The 17,865-nt window shown below is 36.2% G+C and overlaps 1 protein-coding gene across 10 annotated transcripts in view; it reads left to right on the top strand.

Annotated features, from left to right (window-relative positions):
• The window catches only part of RTTN (rotatin), a 151,555-nt gene that overhangs the window by 90,356 nt on the left and 43,334 nt on the right, over positions 1–17,865 (top strand). For all 10 annotated transcript variants that reach the window (XR_011542099.1, XR_011542100.1, XM_070627848.1 and 7 more), the window contains 2 exons: positions 1,256–1,445; positions 2,910–3,001. Coding sequence is in view for 8 of the 10 variants with exons in the window: in XM_070627848.1 (XP_070483949.1) it covers positions 1,256–1,445; positions 2,910–3,001 (282 nt within the window). In the remaining 2 variants the exon portion in view is untranslated. The remainder of the gene's footprint in view (positions 1–1,255; positions 1,446–2,909; positions 3,002–17,865) is intronic.

The following is a 17,865-nucleotide window of genomic DNA, read 5'->3' as shown; positions in this document are numbered from 1 at the left end:
ACAACATTGTGAAATTTCAGTTGTACCTTATTATTTGTTTGTCACCATATAAGTGCTCCCCTTCACCCTTTGTGCCCACCCCCTATCCCCCGTCCCTCTGGTAACCACTGACCTCTTCTCTTTGTCCATGTGTTTGTTTATCTTCCACATATGAGTGAAATCATTTGCTGTTTGTCTTTTTCTGTCTGGCTTGTTTCGCTTAACATAATACTCTCAAGGTCCGTCCATGTTGTTGAGAATGGTTCGATTTTGTCTTTAATTACACCTTTAACTTTTGAATTACATTATCTTCTAGTAAGTTTTATCTGCTAGGAAGTTGTAGTGTCCATCTTTCCTTGCTGATGAGGAGGGGTGAGAAGAGGGACACATACCCAAGTCTCATAGGTAATGATAAGCTGTGAATAAGTTTTGACCACACTTTTCCTCTCGGCACTTAGATTGCTATTTTTTATCTTTTATCTTTCTCTTATGGTCTGTTTTAATAGTCTTAACTTTATTGATTATCATTTTCCAAAAAATAGAAATATTTATAAGCTAGTGGTGGGATTATTTGCAAACTTTAACCAATTCTGATTGCTCGATTTTTGCCATTGGATATTCCAGGAAAAGTAGTGAATGCCACTGTGAAAAATTATTTGAAGAAAAGTGCAAAGAGATTAAAATCGTGTAATGACAGATTCTTCTCAGCCTTCTCGTGGAAGTGTGTGTGTATTTGTGTGTGTGTGTGCGCATTTCCCTTGGCAGGGTTAATTCACTGAGAAGTGATGTAACAAACACATTTTACTATGGATATCGACGAGCCTTTTCATTTTATCTGGCATATTGATAGGTACAAAAAATAATTTAGAGCATAATTATTAGACCACATTATTTCAGATATTTTAATACTTATTTTATTGTTCTGTATAGGTTGAAAAATGCAGCTTTTATTGTGTTTGTGGCTCAGGTATATAATTATTTGGTTAAAGCTATACTATTCCACAGAAACATGTTAAACTAAATGGCCCCTCAAGGGATGGAATAGATCTGCCTTCTGCTCTCAGGATTTGTAGGCAGCAAAGACCTGGAGTACTCTGAAATAATGTGCGCTCAGTCAGGCTGCTGGAAGTGGAGAAGGACGGAGGCAGGTGAAAGGAGCATGGTAGCATCTGGGGCCCGTTTGATTCCTTGACGGGACTGTGTGGACTCAGTGGGTCTTTTTGAAGAAATTATGTGGTAAATCAGTCTCTCTTTTTCTCTTTCTCTTTTCCTACAGGGCCCCTGTGTCCACGATGAGGACTCTGGCCTATCACTCATGGGAAAGCCCGCCCTTCAGGCTCTTTTATATCACTGCCATTTTTATGAACATTTGACTCAAATGGTAAAACATTGTTACCTGGGGCGGTATACGTTTGATGTGAATTGTTCTGCTCTTGTTGGAACTTCAGAAGGCAGTGATTTAAATGGTAAGTATTATGTATTTATATTTTTACTTTTACAAAATGTAACTTTTAAAAAACTGTTAAAAACCTTATGTGTTTGTTACAAAATATTTGAAAAACAATGAAAATACAGAGGAAAAAATTCATCTCTAGTCCGACTTCCTGGAGATTACTTTTATGATATGGTGTATTGTCCTCCTGTCTTCTTTCTCGGTGTCGCTTTTGTTTGTTTTACATAATTGTGTTCATATTTTATGTACATTTTTCTGTTCCCTCCTCTCACTAAACATTACCTAAGCATTTTTCTATGTTATAAATTCTTCATGGAAACCATTTTTGAGATCTTATTAATGTTTTATAAGTTATTTCATGTCCTTCAGTAAAGTTTTATAATTTTTTTCTCTATTAATGTCTTCAACTTTTTGGAAGGTTCTTGCTAGGCAGTCAAAAATGAGACCTTCTCCTACTAAATTTTCTAATTTATTTTGCTAATGTATTGAAAAGCTATTTGTTCTTTTTTTGAAAAGCTATTCGTTTTTGATATGTTACACATTTATCAAAATATTGTGCTGTAGCCTTGTTATTTCTATTTATTTGTAGATTCTCTTAGATTTCCTAAGTACAAGATCTTAGCACATATAAATAGTAATATGTCTCATAATAATAAATAATGTAAGAATAAAAACAAATTGTATTTTTAAAGTAATTTTTTAAATAATTTTAAAAAATCTTGACATACCTTCACACTTACAGAAAAGGTGCAAAAATAGTACAAAGAATTCTCAAATGTTTACATTTTACTTTATTTGCCCCTACACTATGTGTATGTAAATGTATATGTGTCTATAAGTCAAATTTATTTATATGTGTGTATATGTGTATATATATGTTTTTCTGAGTCGTGTAAGAGTAAATTGCAGACATGAAGTTTCTTTGCCCCCAAATACTTAAGTGTGAATTTCTAATTCACTTTTCTGCTTACTTCTTGGAGGAATTAAGAGGAAAATGACATTTGGTGACATTTTTGAACATTCTATATAAATGTCCCTATTAGGAAATTGACTCATTTAATTGTTTAGATTTCTCTGGATTAGTCAAAGCATGGCCCTTAAACCAATAACATTAACATCTTCTGTGAGCTTGTTAAAAATACAAATTTACAGCTCCCACCTTGATTTGGGGAATGGAATTTCTGGGTATAGGACCCAGGAAACTGCTTTAACAAGCTGTTTATGATTCTTATGCACATTAAAGTTTGGGAGCTGGTGCTCCTGATAAATTGTGTTAGGTTAAGCTAAAACGCAATCAACTAGATTTTAGTTATTAGATTTTTTGTGAAACAGGTTTATATATAAATTAGTTAAGAATAATAAAAATTAGGCAAACCTCTTTCCTTAGTTCTTGATTGGTTTTATGTAATGTATTCTTTATTTTAATTGTTACAGTACCCAGGACACTATTTATGTTGACAGTTTCTTGTTGTCACAGGTTTAGATGAGTCATTCAAGTTTTGGAGGGGTCCATCTAGGATGTCCAACCAAGATCGAGATCCAAGTTCTCTCTCCACCTCGGAAACAATGGTACTTCCAAAGAATGCATAAATGTTTGCTTTTGAATCTGAAAAAAAGTTGAATTTACATAGTGGAGAAAAAGAATGTATACAAAGTATAAGATGATAATTATTGGCTGTGATTTATTTGAAGAGCTGTCTGGACAGAACTAGGGTCTGCCTTGCTCATATAGGTACACTGAATATCCTTTTAGATGAATTTTCAATCTATTTCATACCTTTTTTGATAGAACCAGAAATAGAAAAGTTTAAAAATGTTTATCAGTAGTCTGAAATACCTGAAATTTATGTCTGCCTATCTGCCTGCCTTTTTCTTTTCATTCGTAAGTTGCTTTGTTCTAAAATTTTGAGACACTAGTATTTCTAGATAATGACTATAACTAGGTTTCAGTTGTTTTACAAGCATACAAAATCATTTATTCTCAACTAGAAAACATTCCGTTAAAGTAAGAATTCTTGGAGCAATTACTGTGTTGTAGAACCTGTTAGGAAGGCAAAGGCTTGGCCCCCTTGCTTCCAGGAGCAAAAATAATGAGACTAATAATTATACAGGCATTAATAAGATTCACCTCCTCTGGTGTCTCAAGACACTGGTACTTTTTGCTGTAGTTTTAAGAGTCTTTTTTTTGCTGTTGAATTCAGAAGAGTTTGTGTTTAGTGCTAAATTGAACCTTTATTTGGAAAAGCAGAATAATTACCCCAGATCCACTAGATGTCATGCTTTCCTTTCCAAGGTAGAAATAGTATGTATCTTTCTCTCAAAAAGAGAAATAGTGATATGATTAAATACAAAAAGAAGTTGTATTAATTGGTTATTTAGTTCATAGAAGGAGAGCATTAATATGTGCTTAAAAGTAATTTTTCTTGGGTTACTCTGTTTCTTAAAAGGGCTAAAGACTAACCTTGAAATATTAATACATTTTTAGTTCTTTGCTTATTAGTAGATATTCAGTAAATAGTAATGGTCTAATAACTTTATCTTAGCTACTTTATAAATATCTAGTTGTGTTTATCCAAGAAGACTTAAGTGCCAAAAGCCAAAGCAGATCAAACTTTTGCGTTTCTCTGTTCTATAATGACATATAAATCTTACAGGTTAGGATACTAAATTTTCCAAGAAAAACTTTGGAAATACGTTACTTATTGTGATTTTTATTAAAATAGAAACACCTCTAGTAATGTGAAAGTCTTTAACTTGTTTGTGTTTGAATGTCACATAGTGTTTTAAAAATATATACCAATGAAATCTGTTTTTTCTTTTTTTAAGAATTCTTATATGTAGTCCTATGTAAGATGTTTTTTCACGTAGTTTCTCAAAAGGCTAGTATTATCTGTTGGAATTTTTACAGTTAACTCTTTTCTTCCTTTTTTTTGGATCCCAAACAAAAGAATTTTGGTGCCTTTTACTCACTGAATTGGTGACTTTTATTCACAAAAATAGTCTAATTGCCCCAATTCTACTGTCATGTTTTCCTTATCATGCCAGAGACACTGTTATCTTTGTCCCAATAGGAGAGAAGTCTGGAGAGTTTATTCATTATACCGATTTTACTTTAAACTCAAGCTGTCAACACCCGGACCAGCTAATGCTTTCTCACGTATAAGAAAATGTTGAAATTACAAATTGAGATGTCACCTTAGTGGATGTAAATCTTGCTAATAAGCTTATCTGGTTATTTATATTATTATTTTGTGTATCTCCCAGATAGGAGAAAAGATGCAATTTCTTTATTGGTGTGTTTGTTTTTACATTTTGTCTTTCTAAGGAAAGGGCTATCTTTTGATTTGGGTCATGTCATCCATTATGCTGTTGCTGGGTCAATATTTACTCTGTACTGTTAATGCCACATTAGGGACTTTAATGGTATTATCTAATGAACATTAGCTCTGTTGTTTGGCAAGCTTTGTAAGGATTGGGACTTGTGTGTTTTGTAAATACAGATAAGGAGTGTCATTGTCTCCTTAGGGACTTTGCCCTTGTGAATAAATGCCTTTTCAGAGATGGCTTTTCCTCCTGCCCCAGGGAAGGAGAAGTGTAGGGGGGATCAGGCATTAGTCCTTTCTCCTTCTAGAGTCATGTTTCTGCTTGTCAGAAATATTCAAGCTAGATAGGTATTTGTGCCTAGTAAATACCAGTGTGCAGCAACAACTTTATGACCAAATTTTGGTCTTTTCTGCCACTCTTGAGGAGAATTATGTCTATTTTTTCAATCTATTTTATCAGTTGTCAAAATAAAGGAAATGTGCTTCCTTTCCTTTTGAGCTTTTCTTTGTGATATATGTGATTCTTTAAAACTTTCTGGAGCACTAATTTAAAGAAAACTGATTTTACTCTGTTTGTTTAAACATTTAGAGAAATTTTACTCATGTGTCTCCATAGTCTTAAAAAAACTGAAAATCATTCTTACTATCGTTGTTTTACAAAGGAAGAGGTTAAGGCATGGAATGAATAAGCGTCTTGTTCAAGGTTCCAGCGCTGGTAACTGGTAGAGCGTTCAAATCCAGAAGTACGTTTGGCTCTAGGGCCCAAGTTGTTGGCCATCTGTTGTAGTCCTCACTACAAAGCCAGAAGTGATTGGTGCCACAATAGATGTTATAGTCAGGGTGTATAGAGGTTACACTAGAAGGAATGATGAAGTCGGAAGTGGTTTTATGTAAGAAGTACCCATTGATATGGGCTTTAAAGAATTAATCCCTTCTCTGTTAATTTGTATGCACACATTTGCAAGGAGCTGAGAAGATATTCAGATATGTTTTAGGATTTAGTACCCACTTACGAGCGTTGAAAGTCCAGTTGAGAACATAGACGTAATTAGAAAATAGCAGAATACCGAGTTGTAGTGTGCTGAAAGCACTAGATATTCAGAGAATGCATGGGGCTGTTTGGAGTGTGGGAGGAAGGCTGAAGTTTGGTCACCAGTGTAACCAGATAGGAGTCAGCCAAGAGAGCTGAGTCTGCTTTTGGATTTGAAGAGGTAAGATGTAATAGCTATAAAGATAGTTCAGCAGAGTAAAATGGCATGAAACGTTACAATTGACATTAGAGAAATATGTTTTGATATTTCTTTGTTGGCAGTTAAAAGGTATTTTAGAGAATGAAGAGTAGACCAAGAGCGGTTAAAGCATGGACAGGTCTCAGGGGCTTATTTAGAAGAAAAATAGTTCAGACCTGGGGATAGTAATGGGGCATTACATACCTCCAGTGTGGTGATCCCAGGAAAACCTGGGGAGTTGGCAGTGTGCATGATGGTGGGGGGGAGAGAGAGACAGTGATATACTTTGTTTAAATAAACTTTTACCTGTGGGTTACCTGGAATCTAAGAACCTGTATATTTTAGTTAGAAGGAAACTACAAGTGACATTCTGTTCCTAAGTATTGGAAACGTGGGCCTCTGGGCTATAGTACAACAAAAATGAATGCTTCTTTTTTTTGGTATAAAAATTTAATATTGATTCTATTAATAAAACTTAGACATTGATGGTTTGTAATACCTTGATATTAGTTTTTTTCTAATATAATTTCTCATACATGATGTTAGAGTGAATACAATGACAGGTAAAAATAGAATATTATTCTATTCTATGTGCATAATGTGTACTATTTTTTTTTTTTTTTTGAGAAAGGTTGGCTCTGAGTTAACATCTGCCGCCAATCCTCCCCTTTTTGCTGAGGAAGACTGGCCCTGAGCTAACATCTATGCCCATCTTCCTCTACTTTCTATATAGGATGCCTGCCACAGCATAGCTTGACAAGTGGTGTGTAGGTTCCCACCCGGGATCCAAATTGGAATGTGCGAACTTAACTGCTGTGCCATGGGGCCAGCACCCATAATGTGTACTATTTTTATAAGTAATTATTCTTTTAAATATTATTAGAGCAAATAATTTTTATTTTTTCTGTACTTTGTACTCACTTTGGTATGTTGGAAGTTTTCCGAAATAAGTCACTGTAGAGTTACAGCCATTGCTATCAAGTTCAAACATTTAAAGAAACTGGCAAAAACATTTTGAACTTGATTTCAGCAATTTTATGAAGTAGGTAACTATAACTTAAATAAGTTAAATAGGTTTGGGTCTTATATTTGTACTAAAACACATTTTCTTAATTTTGGTAAAAAGTTGATTATTTTATGTAATAAGTTTTGATGTGTGGAGAGCGCCAACTTCTTTGCCTTTAGGGCTCATGTGATGACACCCCTAGTTTACTCTGTGCCGCTACCCACGTTAAGTGCTAAAAATGGCTGAAGTTGTTAAATCCATACCATTTGAGCATTCTGCTCTTTTAAATGAAGAAACACTGACTTAGAGAATTTAAGTATTTGGCCTGAGGTCACAAAACTAATAGAGGATGGAAGAGAACAAGCTCTAGGAAACTTGTTCTCTTAAGTCGTACGCGGTACAACACAGGGGCCCCTGACTGTGTCCTGGTCTGTTACATCCCTGTGTGAGGAAGTGATCTTAATGTTAGACAGGGAGCAGTCTTACAGCATCTTCCGCTCATTCCTTCAGTGGTATTTTTCTGAGTCTTCTTTTTTTATGTTGCACACAATCCATTCGAATCATGAATATATATAGTTGAAATGATTTAAATTTCTTCTTATAATTTGGTTAGAATTTAATGATTACAAATTGTGAAGCATGACGAAGCTTTTTGGGTCTTGGCCATGTCGAGAAAGGTATCATTTATAAAAATGAACAGATGGAACCTAGAATCCCTTAGAAACTTTTTATACCTTATATTTTGCCATGTTTTAAAAATGTGAGTTGATTTGTACCCTTTTTCATACCACAAATCCTCATTTTCTTCCTGTGTTCTCTTAATTTTTTAAAAATCAAATAACCTTTTTTGATACCAAGACTGCTTTTGATGAAAGAGGATAGAAAGTACTATAAAATTGTTTTTTTTCATTGAGGTAGCATTAGTTTACAACACTATATGGATTTCAGGGGTACATCATTGTATCTCAACTTCTGTATACATTGCATCATGTTCACCACCAAAAGTCTAGTTTTCATCCATCACCGTACGACTGACCCCCTTTACCCCTTTCGACCTCCCCTTACTCTTTTCCCCTCTGGAAGCCACCATCTATTCTCTTTTTCTGTGTTTGTTGTTGTTGTTTATATTCCAAATGAGTAAAATCATATGCTATTTGTCTTTCTGTCTGACTTATTTCGCTTGGCATAACACGCTCAAGCTCTAGCCATGTTGTTGCAAATGGGAGGTTTCTTCTTTTTTCTTGATGACTGAGTAGTATTCCATTGTGTGTGTGTGTATCACGTTTTGTTTATTCATCCTTTTGTCAGTGGGTGCTTAGTTTGTTTCCAAGTCCTGGCTATTGTAAATAATGCTACAATGGACACAGGGGTGCATATATCTTTTCAAGTTAGTGTTTTCGTATTATTTGGATAAATACACAGCAGTGGAATAGCTAGATCACGTGGTAGTTCTAAGTCTTAATTTTTTGAGGAATCTCCATACTGTTTTCCATAGTGTTTGTACCAGTTTACATTCCCACCAGCAGTGCACAAGGGTTCCCATTTCTCCGCATCCTCTCCAACACTTATTATTTCTTTGAACAAGCCTCTCCTCCTTTCTCCCTCCCTTATCCCTCTGGCATACTTATAATCCTTATATTACTTTTCCTAATTAAGTCAGATATTTCTCAAAGAGTTTCATCATTGTTTTAAAATCTTAGTTCTCTCTTCCTCGACCTGAAGCATTTCTAGAGTTCTGTCTGTGAGGTCACTCATTCTCTACTCTGTAAGTCTACTCTATTTTTTATGCTTTTTACATTATTTTTTATCTCATTAATTGTCTTCTTCATATCCAGAATTTCTGTTTGGTTTCTTTTTGGAGCTTCAGTCTCTTTGGTGAAGTATTCCTTCTGTCCATTAATTTTATTCCTGAGCTCACTGAACTGCCTTTCTGAGTTTTGTAACGTGTTGAGTTTCTTTATGATAGCTATTTTGCATTCTGTCAGTTAGATTGTAGTCTTCTGTGACTTCAGGTTTGAATTCTGGAGAGTTGTCGTTTTCCTTCTGTTCTGAAGTGTTAATGTGGTACTTCATGGTGTTTAATGAATTGATCCTCTACCAATGCATCTGCGGCAGTAATCACCTTTTCCTGTTTGGGTACAGCTATGGTTACTTTGGTCCTGGTCACCTGGATCTTGTGTTCCTCCACTGGCTCTCTGTGGGCTTGGATGCTGCTGTCCCATGCGCCACCTGTGTGGCTGTTCTTGGGTTGTCTTGGGGTGCTGGTTGCACTGCTGGCAGGGGTGCTGGGTTCACAGGTATCACTGTCACTAGTGGTGGCCTGGGGACCCGGAGACTTGTATACAGCCCCTCTGCTACTGATAGAGCTGGTGTTAGGGTTGCCCCCACTGGGTGCTGGGTCACGAGTTCTGCTATGGTTCCTGTTGCTTCTGGTCACAGATTCCCCATGCCACCGTTTTGGGGCCCAGGGGCTGTTTTTTTCTGTTCCCGTGCTGTCTGATCATAATTATGCTAGTCAGCCACTCTGTGTTCATGTGGGCTGAGTTGCAGCCACTCAGTGAGGCACCTCTGTACAGGCTGGGCTGCCACACTCAGCAGGCAAGTCATACTTGTGTGGGTGGAGCTGCTGCCTGGCACTGTGCCTTCATGCAGGCTGCGCCGCTGCCACTCAGCAGGGAGTGTTCACACAGGCGGGACCACCACAGCCCTGGTACAAGGCTTGTTATTTCTTGTCTTTTTAATAATAGCCATTCTGATGGGCATGAGGTGATATCTCATTGTGGTTTTGATTTGCATTTCCCTAATAATTAATGATGTTGAACATCTTCTCATGTGCCTATTGGCCATCTCTCTGTATATTCTTTGGAAAAATATCTGTTCAGATCCTCTGTATATTTTTTAACTGGGTGGTTTGTGTTTTTGTTGTTGGGTTGTATGAGTTCTTTCTATATTTTGAATATTAACCCCTTTCATATGTACAATTTTCAAATATCTTTTCCCAATCAGTAGATTGTCTTTTCCTTTTGTCAATGGATTTCTTTGATGTACAGAAGCTTTTTAGTTTAATGTAGTCCCACTTGTTTATTTTTGTTTTGCTTCCCTTGTCTGAGGAGGCATATTCAAGAACATACTGCTAAGACTGATGTCAAAGGGAACACTACCTATGTTTTCTTCTAGGAGTTTTATGGTTTCAGATCTTCCATTCAAGTCATTAATCCCTTTTGAGTTATTTTTTGTGTATGGTATAAGATAGTGGTCTGGTTTCATTCTTTCACATGTGGTTGCCCAGTTTTCCCAGCACCATTTATTGAAGAGACTTTCCTTTCTCCATTGTACATTCTTGGCTCCTTTGTTGAAAATTAGCTGTCCATATAGGTATGGATTTATTTCTGGGCTCTACAGTCTGTTCCATTGATCTGTGTGTCTTTTTTTCTTCCAGGACCACATTATTTTAATTACTGTAGCTTTGTAGTATACTTTGAAATCAAGGAGTGTAATAATACCCCCAGTTTTGATCATTTTTCTCAGGATTGCTTTGTTATTCCATATAAATTTTAGGATTCTTTGTTCTATTTCTGTGAAAAATGTTGTTGGGATTTTGATAGGGATTGCATTGAATCTATAGATAGCTTTAGGTAATATGGACATTTTAACTATGTTATTTCTTCCAATCAATGAGCACAGAGTATCTTTCCATTTCTTTCTGTATTCTTCGATTTCTTGCAACAGTGTCTTATAGTTTTCAGTGCACAGCTCTTTCACCTCCTTGGTTAAATTTATTCCTAGGTATTATATTCTTTTTCTTGCCATTGTAAATGAGAGTGTTTTCTTGATTTCTCTTTCTTCTAGTTCATTTTGAGTGTATAGAAATGCAACTGATTTTTGTATGTTGATTTTGTACCCTGCAACTTTACTGTATTCATTTATTTCTTAGGTTTTTCGTGGATTCTTTAGGATTTTCTTTATATAAAATTATGTCATCTGCAATTAGTGACAATACTCTTCCTTTCCAATTTGTATACCTTTTATTTAGTTTTCTTGCCTAATTGCTCTGGCTAGGACTTTCCATACTATGTTGAATAAGAGTGGCGAGAGTGGGCATGCTTGTTCCTGTTCTTAGAGGGATAGCTTTCAGTCTTTCACTGTTGAGTATAATATTGACTGTGATTTTGTCATGTATGGCGTTTATTATCTTGAGGTCCTTTCCTTCTATACCCATTTTATTGAGAGTTTTTGTCATAAATGGATACTGGCTCTTGTCAAATAGTTTCTGTGCATTTATTGAGATAGTCATATGATTTTTATTATTCACATTGTTAATGTGGTGTATCATATTGATTGATTTGCAAATGTTGAACCATCCTTGCATCCCTGGAATAAATCCCACTTGATCATGGTGTATGATTGTTTCAATGTATTGTTGTATTTAATTTGCTGATATTTTGTTGAGGATTTTTGCCTCTATATTATCAGTAGTGTTGGCTTGTAATTTTCTTTTTTTGTGGTATCCTTCTCTGGTTTTGGTATCAGGGTCATGTTGGCCTCATAAAATGAGTTAGGAAGCATCTCCTCCTCTTCAATTTTTTGGAAGAGTTTGAGAAGGATAGGTATTAAGTCTTTTTGAATGTTTGGTAGAATTCACCAGAGAAACTGTCTGATTGTGAACTCTTGTTTTTTGGGAGGTTTTTGATTGCTATTTCAATCTCCTTATTAGTTATCAGTCCATTCAGATTCTCCATTCTTCTTGATTCAGTTTTGGAAGGTTGTATGATTCTAAGAATTTTATTCATTTCTTCTATGTTACCAGTTTGTTGGTGTATAGCTTTTCATAGTACTCTTGTAATCCTTTGTATTTTTGTGCTATTTGTTGTAATTTCTCCTCTTTGTTTTCTGTTTTTATTTGAACTTTCTCTCTTTTTTTCTTAGTGAGTGTAGCTAAACGTTTGTCAATTTTGTTTATCTTTTCAAAGAACCAGCTCTTAGTTTCATCGATCTTTTCTGTTGTCTTTTTAGTCTCTATTTTATTTCTGTTCTGATTTTTATCACTTCTTTTCTTCTACTGACTTTGGGCCTTATTTGTTGTTCTTTTTCTATTTCCTTTAGGTATAATGTTAGGTTTTTTTCTTTTGAGATTTTTCTTGTTGATAGTCTGTATTGCTATCAACTTCCCTCTTAGTACTGCTTTTACAGTATCCTGTAGGTTGTGATATGTCATGTTTTCATTTTCATTTGTCTTCAGGTATTTTTTGATTTCTCCTTTGATTTCTTCATTGATCCAGTGGTTGTTCAGTAGCATGTTGTTTAGTCTCCACATATTTGTGACTTTTCCAGCTTCTTTTTTGTACTTGATTTGTAGTTTTATACCATTGTGATCAGAAAAGACGCTTGATGATTTCAATCTTTTTAATCTTAAATATGTATTCTGTCCTTGAGACTATTTCATGTGCACTTGAGAAGAATGTGTATTCTGCTGCTTTTGGATGGAATGTTCTATATATATCTGTTAAGTCCATCTGGTCTAATGTTTCATTTAAGGCCAATGTTTCCTTGTTGGCTTTCTGTCTGTATGATCAATCCATTGATGTAAGTGGGGTGTTGAGGTCCCCGACTATTATTGTGTTGCTGTCAGTTTCGCCCTTTAGGTCTATTAATAATTGATTTAGATATTTAAGTGCTCCTATGTTAGGCACATATATTAATAAATGTTATGTTTTCTTGAATGGATTCTTCCCTTTATCGGTATATAATGTCCATTTTTGTCTCTTGTTATCTTTTCTGACTTGGAGACTACTTTGTCTGTTACAAGTATGACTACACCCATTTTCTTTTGGCTACCATTTGCTTGAAGTATCATCTTCCATCCTTTCACTTTGAGCTTATGTTTGTCTTTAGGGCTGAGATGGGTCTCTTGGAGGCAGCAGATTGTTGGGTCTTGTTTTTTAATCCATCCAGCCACTCTGTGTCTTTTGATTGGTGAGTTCAGTCCATTTACATTTAGGGTGATTATTGATATATGAGGACTTAATACTGCCATTTTATCTTTTGTTTTCTGGTTTCTCTATATTTCTGTTGCTTCTTTTTCATTGTGTTTCTGTCACCTATTTCATTTTGGTGGTTTTCTGTGACATTTTTCTTAGTTTCCCCTTCTTTAAGTTTCATTTCTCTGGTCTCAATTTTTGTTTTGTGGTTACCGTGAGGTTTGTATAAAAGGTCTCATAGATAAGATAATCCTTTCTCTGCTTTTACTATCTTATCTTCATTTGCCTGTACAAGTTCCATTCTTTTCCTCTCAGCCTTCTATGTTTTGTTGTCACATATTATCTCTTTTTATGTTGTAAGTTCATTACCAATTGAAGTGGTTATAGTTATTTTTAATGTTTCCTTTCCCTTTAAGCTTTATGTTATAATTAAGTGTTTACCAACCTGTTCTGATACAGAGTTGCAATTTTCTGGTTTTGTCATCTTGCTCAAAGTCTTGTTTACCTTTGCCTTTTTGTTTCAGGTAGGAAAGCTCCTTTCAACATTTCTTGTAAGACAGATCTAGTTATGATGAACTCTCTTAGCTTTTGTTTCTATGGAAAATACTTTATTGCTCTTTCATATGTGAAGGATAACTTTGCTGGATAGAGTATTCTTCACTGACAGTTTTTATATCTCAAGATTTTGAATATATCATCCACTGTCTCCTGGCCTGTAGAGTTTTTGCTGAGAAATTTACTGACAGCCTAATGGGGGTTCTCATGTAGGTTATTGTTTTTTTCCCTCTGGCTGCCTTTAATATTCCATTTTTGTTGTTGACTTTTGACTGTTTTATTATCATGTGTCTTGGAGAAAGTCTTTTGCATCAAGATAATTGGATGTTCTGTTAGCTTCATGGATTTGTATATCCAGTTTCTTCCCCAGGTTTGGGAAGTTATAAGGTATTATTTCTTTAAATAAACTCTCTGCTCCCTTTTCTCTCTCTTCACCTTCTGGGATACCCATTATCCTTCTATTGCCCTTTCTAATGGAGTCAGATAATTCTTGTAGAATTTCTACCTTTTAAAAAAATCTTATTTCTCTATCCTCTTATACCTGCATCATTTCTGGATTTCTATCTTTAAGCTCTCTCATTCTGTCTTCCATATGGTCTGATTTATTTCCAGTGCTTTCTAATGTGTTCTTCGTCTCATTTATTTTCTTCAGCTCCAAAATTTGTTTTTATTTTTTTAGAATTTCAGTCTCTTTGGTAAAATAATCTTTCTGTTCATTAATTTTATTCCTTAGGTCATTGAACTGTCTTTCTGAGTTTTCTTGTAGCTTGTTGAGTTTCTTCATGGCAGCTGTTTTGAATTTTTTATTAGCTAGATCACAATCTTTCATGATTTTATGTTTGGTTTCTGGAGAGTTGTTATTTTCTTTTTGCAATGTTGCATTATCATGGCTTTTTGTGGTGGTTAATGAATTATTCCTCTGCTGGTGTATTTGTCATAGTGAACACTTTTCTTATTTAGGTATAGCTTTTTTTGTTTTGATCTGAACTGTTTAGCTAGTTGGAGATTAGAGGTTTTGCTTTTGTTTTTCAGTAGGTGGCACCATACACTAGTTTTTCATTTCTCTTACCTGAGCTGCCTCAGGCTGTATTTGAGGGTCAGCTTTTCCACCCTCCACCACCTTTATTAGGGGTGTTACTGGTACTCTTGTCATTGCTGCCTGCACTTTTGGTGGTCACTGATGCCTTGCTGTTGCTGGTGTTGCTGCGGTCACTGGCTTTGCTGCCAAGGGTACAGGGACCACTGATGCCTTCAGCATGTGTGGGGTCATCTGTGTTGGAAGCTCCGCTGCAGTGTGGGGGAACAGGAGGGTGGGCAGGGAACTGGGTTCATGGGGTACTGCCTCCACTGTTGTTTATTTCCCTGTGGTCACAGGTGCCACTGCCATTGGGAGGCTGGAGTTGTGTGCATGTCTCCACTACTGCTAATAGGCTCTGAGCTACAGCCAGGGCCTGGGGATCACGGAGCTCCACCTTTGCTGCTGCTCTACTCTCCGTGGCTGCAGGTGCCACAATGGCTGCTAGGCTAGCGTTGCGTATGTGCACATCTCCACTGCTGCCCACCAGGTTCTTGGGTGAGGCAGCTGGCTCAGCCGTCAAGGCCAGGGGCCATGATCCTGCACACTGCCTCTACTGTTCTCTCAGTTAACTCCTGTATGTGCTCCACTCCAGTCCACCCACCTTTGTATGTACCAGATTGCGGATCTCTTGACATCCTTGTGTGTTGGGCAGTGTAGCCTTTGTTGAGTTGCGGGTGTTTTGCTTGCTGTAGATTGAACGGGAGAGACAAAGGGATTATCTCACACTGCCATGATGATGACATCCCTATACATTGATTTTGACAAATATCCAAGTCCTAAATTAACTTTCAAAAAATTTTGAAGTATCTAGTGAACTCTTTTGTTTCTGTAAGGCAGGATACAAAGAAAACAGCTTTTGAATATTGATGTATTTTGTTTATGACAGAAATTGTTCTTTTTAAAACTCAAATCCTACTTTAATATGGTAAATGTCTTTGCTACTTTCTACTATTTCAAAGGGACTCTCAAATTGTAATTGCTTATTTTATGATGAGGCATGATTTAGAAAGCTTCTTTAGTTATCTAATCTGTTTATAAACACGTTGTAGAAAAGGTTATCTTTTTTAGTTTTTATAAGAAAAATTTGAGTCTGCTTTAGGACAGTGGCTTTAAGTAGCATCATCCTATCTGCGTTAACAGGCTTTTATTGCCTTCTATAATACCAGTAAAGTGATAAGGCTAGAAGTGTAAATACTTCAAGTCAAGGAAAACTCAGTTTTATTTGTCTTATCAAGGGAATGTAAATTGAAAATCTTAGGATGTGTCATGTAGCAGTTGTGAAAGTGAGGGAAGTCTAGATTGTGATTTTCCACTGAGACCATTTTAATGAATAGGGCAAGTGATAGACACAAGAATTAGACGGACTCACTGTTACAACAGGACAACTCTGGCCTCTCACTTGGGGCTTCCTACTTACTGTGGGATAGAGAACAAATGAGAATGTGTATTCTCTGCTATGGTGGAAGGGAAGAGATGACTAAGCATGTTCAGTTTGCTTTTGAACTAAGCCAGTCCCAGCTCCTCTACCTGGGAGGGAGGCCAGAAGTCTTAGTGCGCTCAAAGTTCCTCCATGGAAACGAGGAGGAATGGAGAGAAAGAAGCATATCCTCTCAAATAGGGGTAACTAGTTCTCAGGCAGGTTGTCCAAGGACTTCCTCTGCCTTAAGTGGGTTTGTGCTGTCATGAATACAGTCCTGGACTGAGAATCCTAATTAAGAATCTGAACTTGGGTGCACCTGTTACTTATGGTCTTTATCTCTAAATGAGAACCTGACCTAGATCAGGCCTTTTCTACCTACAGCATTGTAGGCTCATGTGAACCTCCACTTGCCAGTAGCTAATACTTGAATTTCAAAATTGACTACTTGTTACTTGGATTTCAAGATGGCAAATATCATATTTAGTTATCAATGTGTGTTATTAAATATAATCAAGTAATGGGCTGACCCAGTGGCATAGTGGTTAACTTCGTGTGCTCTGCCTTGGTGGCCCAGGGTTTGCAGGTTCAGATCCTGGGTGTGGACCTACACACTACTCACCAAGCCATACTGTGGCAGTGTCCCACATACAAAACAGAGGAAGATTGGCACAGATGTTAGCTCAGGGACAATCTTCCTCACCCAAAAAAATATATAATCAAGTAAATAGCCATTGGAGATTATTTTCAAACAATCAAGAATTTGAGCTTAGAACTAGTGCAATTCAGTTTAGTGTATTTTTTGTCTTTACTTATTAAAATAGTAATATGCTAATATAACAAATTTAAAAACATAGATAGGCTAGTAGAACCACAAATCACTCATAATCAATTTTTAAGATGCAATATTCTACTATATAAAGAAGTCCTTGTATTTTCTCAACCATATGGGTAAGTTATAATACAACTATTAGAGAGGTGCTTTCTATAATCATATTTTCTAAATTTCGTGTCCCTTCCTTGAACCATACTGAGGAAAATCACAAGTTTTATTAATGTCTTACCTTTGATCACGAATCACAACTTTGCTTTCTTCTAATGAGCCAGGTATTTAGTGGGCCCTTAGGAACTTTCTTTTCCTGCACTGAATGCTATCTCTATTTTTTATTTATTTATTTATTTTTTTGAGGAGGGTTAGCCCTGAGCTAACATCTGCTGCCAATCCTCCTCTTTTTGCTGAGGAAGACTGGCCCTCAGCTAACATCCGTGCCCATCTTCTCTACTTTATATGTGGGACAACTGCCACAGCATAGCTTGACAAGTGGTGTGTAGGTCCCCACCTGGGATCCGAACAGGTGAACCCCAGGCCACTGAAGCAGAATATGCAAACTTCACTGCTGTGCCGCTGGGCCAGCCCCAATGCTATCTCTGTTTTTGTCAGTAGTGAGGAATGCTTGAGTGTTTGTCAATTGAAAGAATATTTAGTGAAAAGATAAAGGATTCCAGCATCATTGTCCTCTTAAATTTTCCTATGCAACCAAAAGAGCTTGTGGCAGAAGCCAAATGTATTAGTCAGCTCCTGCAGAGTTTGTGATATCAGTCCTGGTATGTGACTGTTGTCTTCACAGACTACAAAAGTTACCTGGATGTGTGTTGATGGGAACCTTTGTGCCAATCATAGGCAAATATAATTTAAAAAACCCCAATTTTAGGTTATTTTTTCCTAGTATCTATATCCAATATTAAATAAAATAAAACATTTAATACACATTTATTTGAGTGATTTATTTAGACTGAAATTTATCTAGTTTTACTTGCCAGATGACTTTGTACATAGCTTACTTACA

The sequence above is a fragment of the Equus przewalskii genome, chromosome 7 (genome assembly GCF_037783145.1).
Source record: "Equus przewalskii isolate Varuska chromosome 7, EquPr2, whole genome shotgun sequence".
Lineage (NCBI taxonomy): Eukaryota > Metazoa > Chordata > Mammalia > Perissodactyla > Equidae > Equus > Equus przewalskii.
The sequence above is the reverse complement of the archived record's forward strand: the minus strand, read 5'-3'. Positions and strand labels throughout refer to the sequence as shown.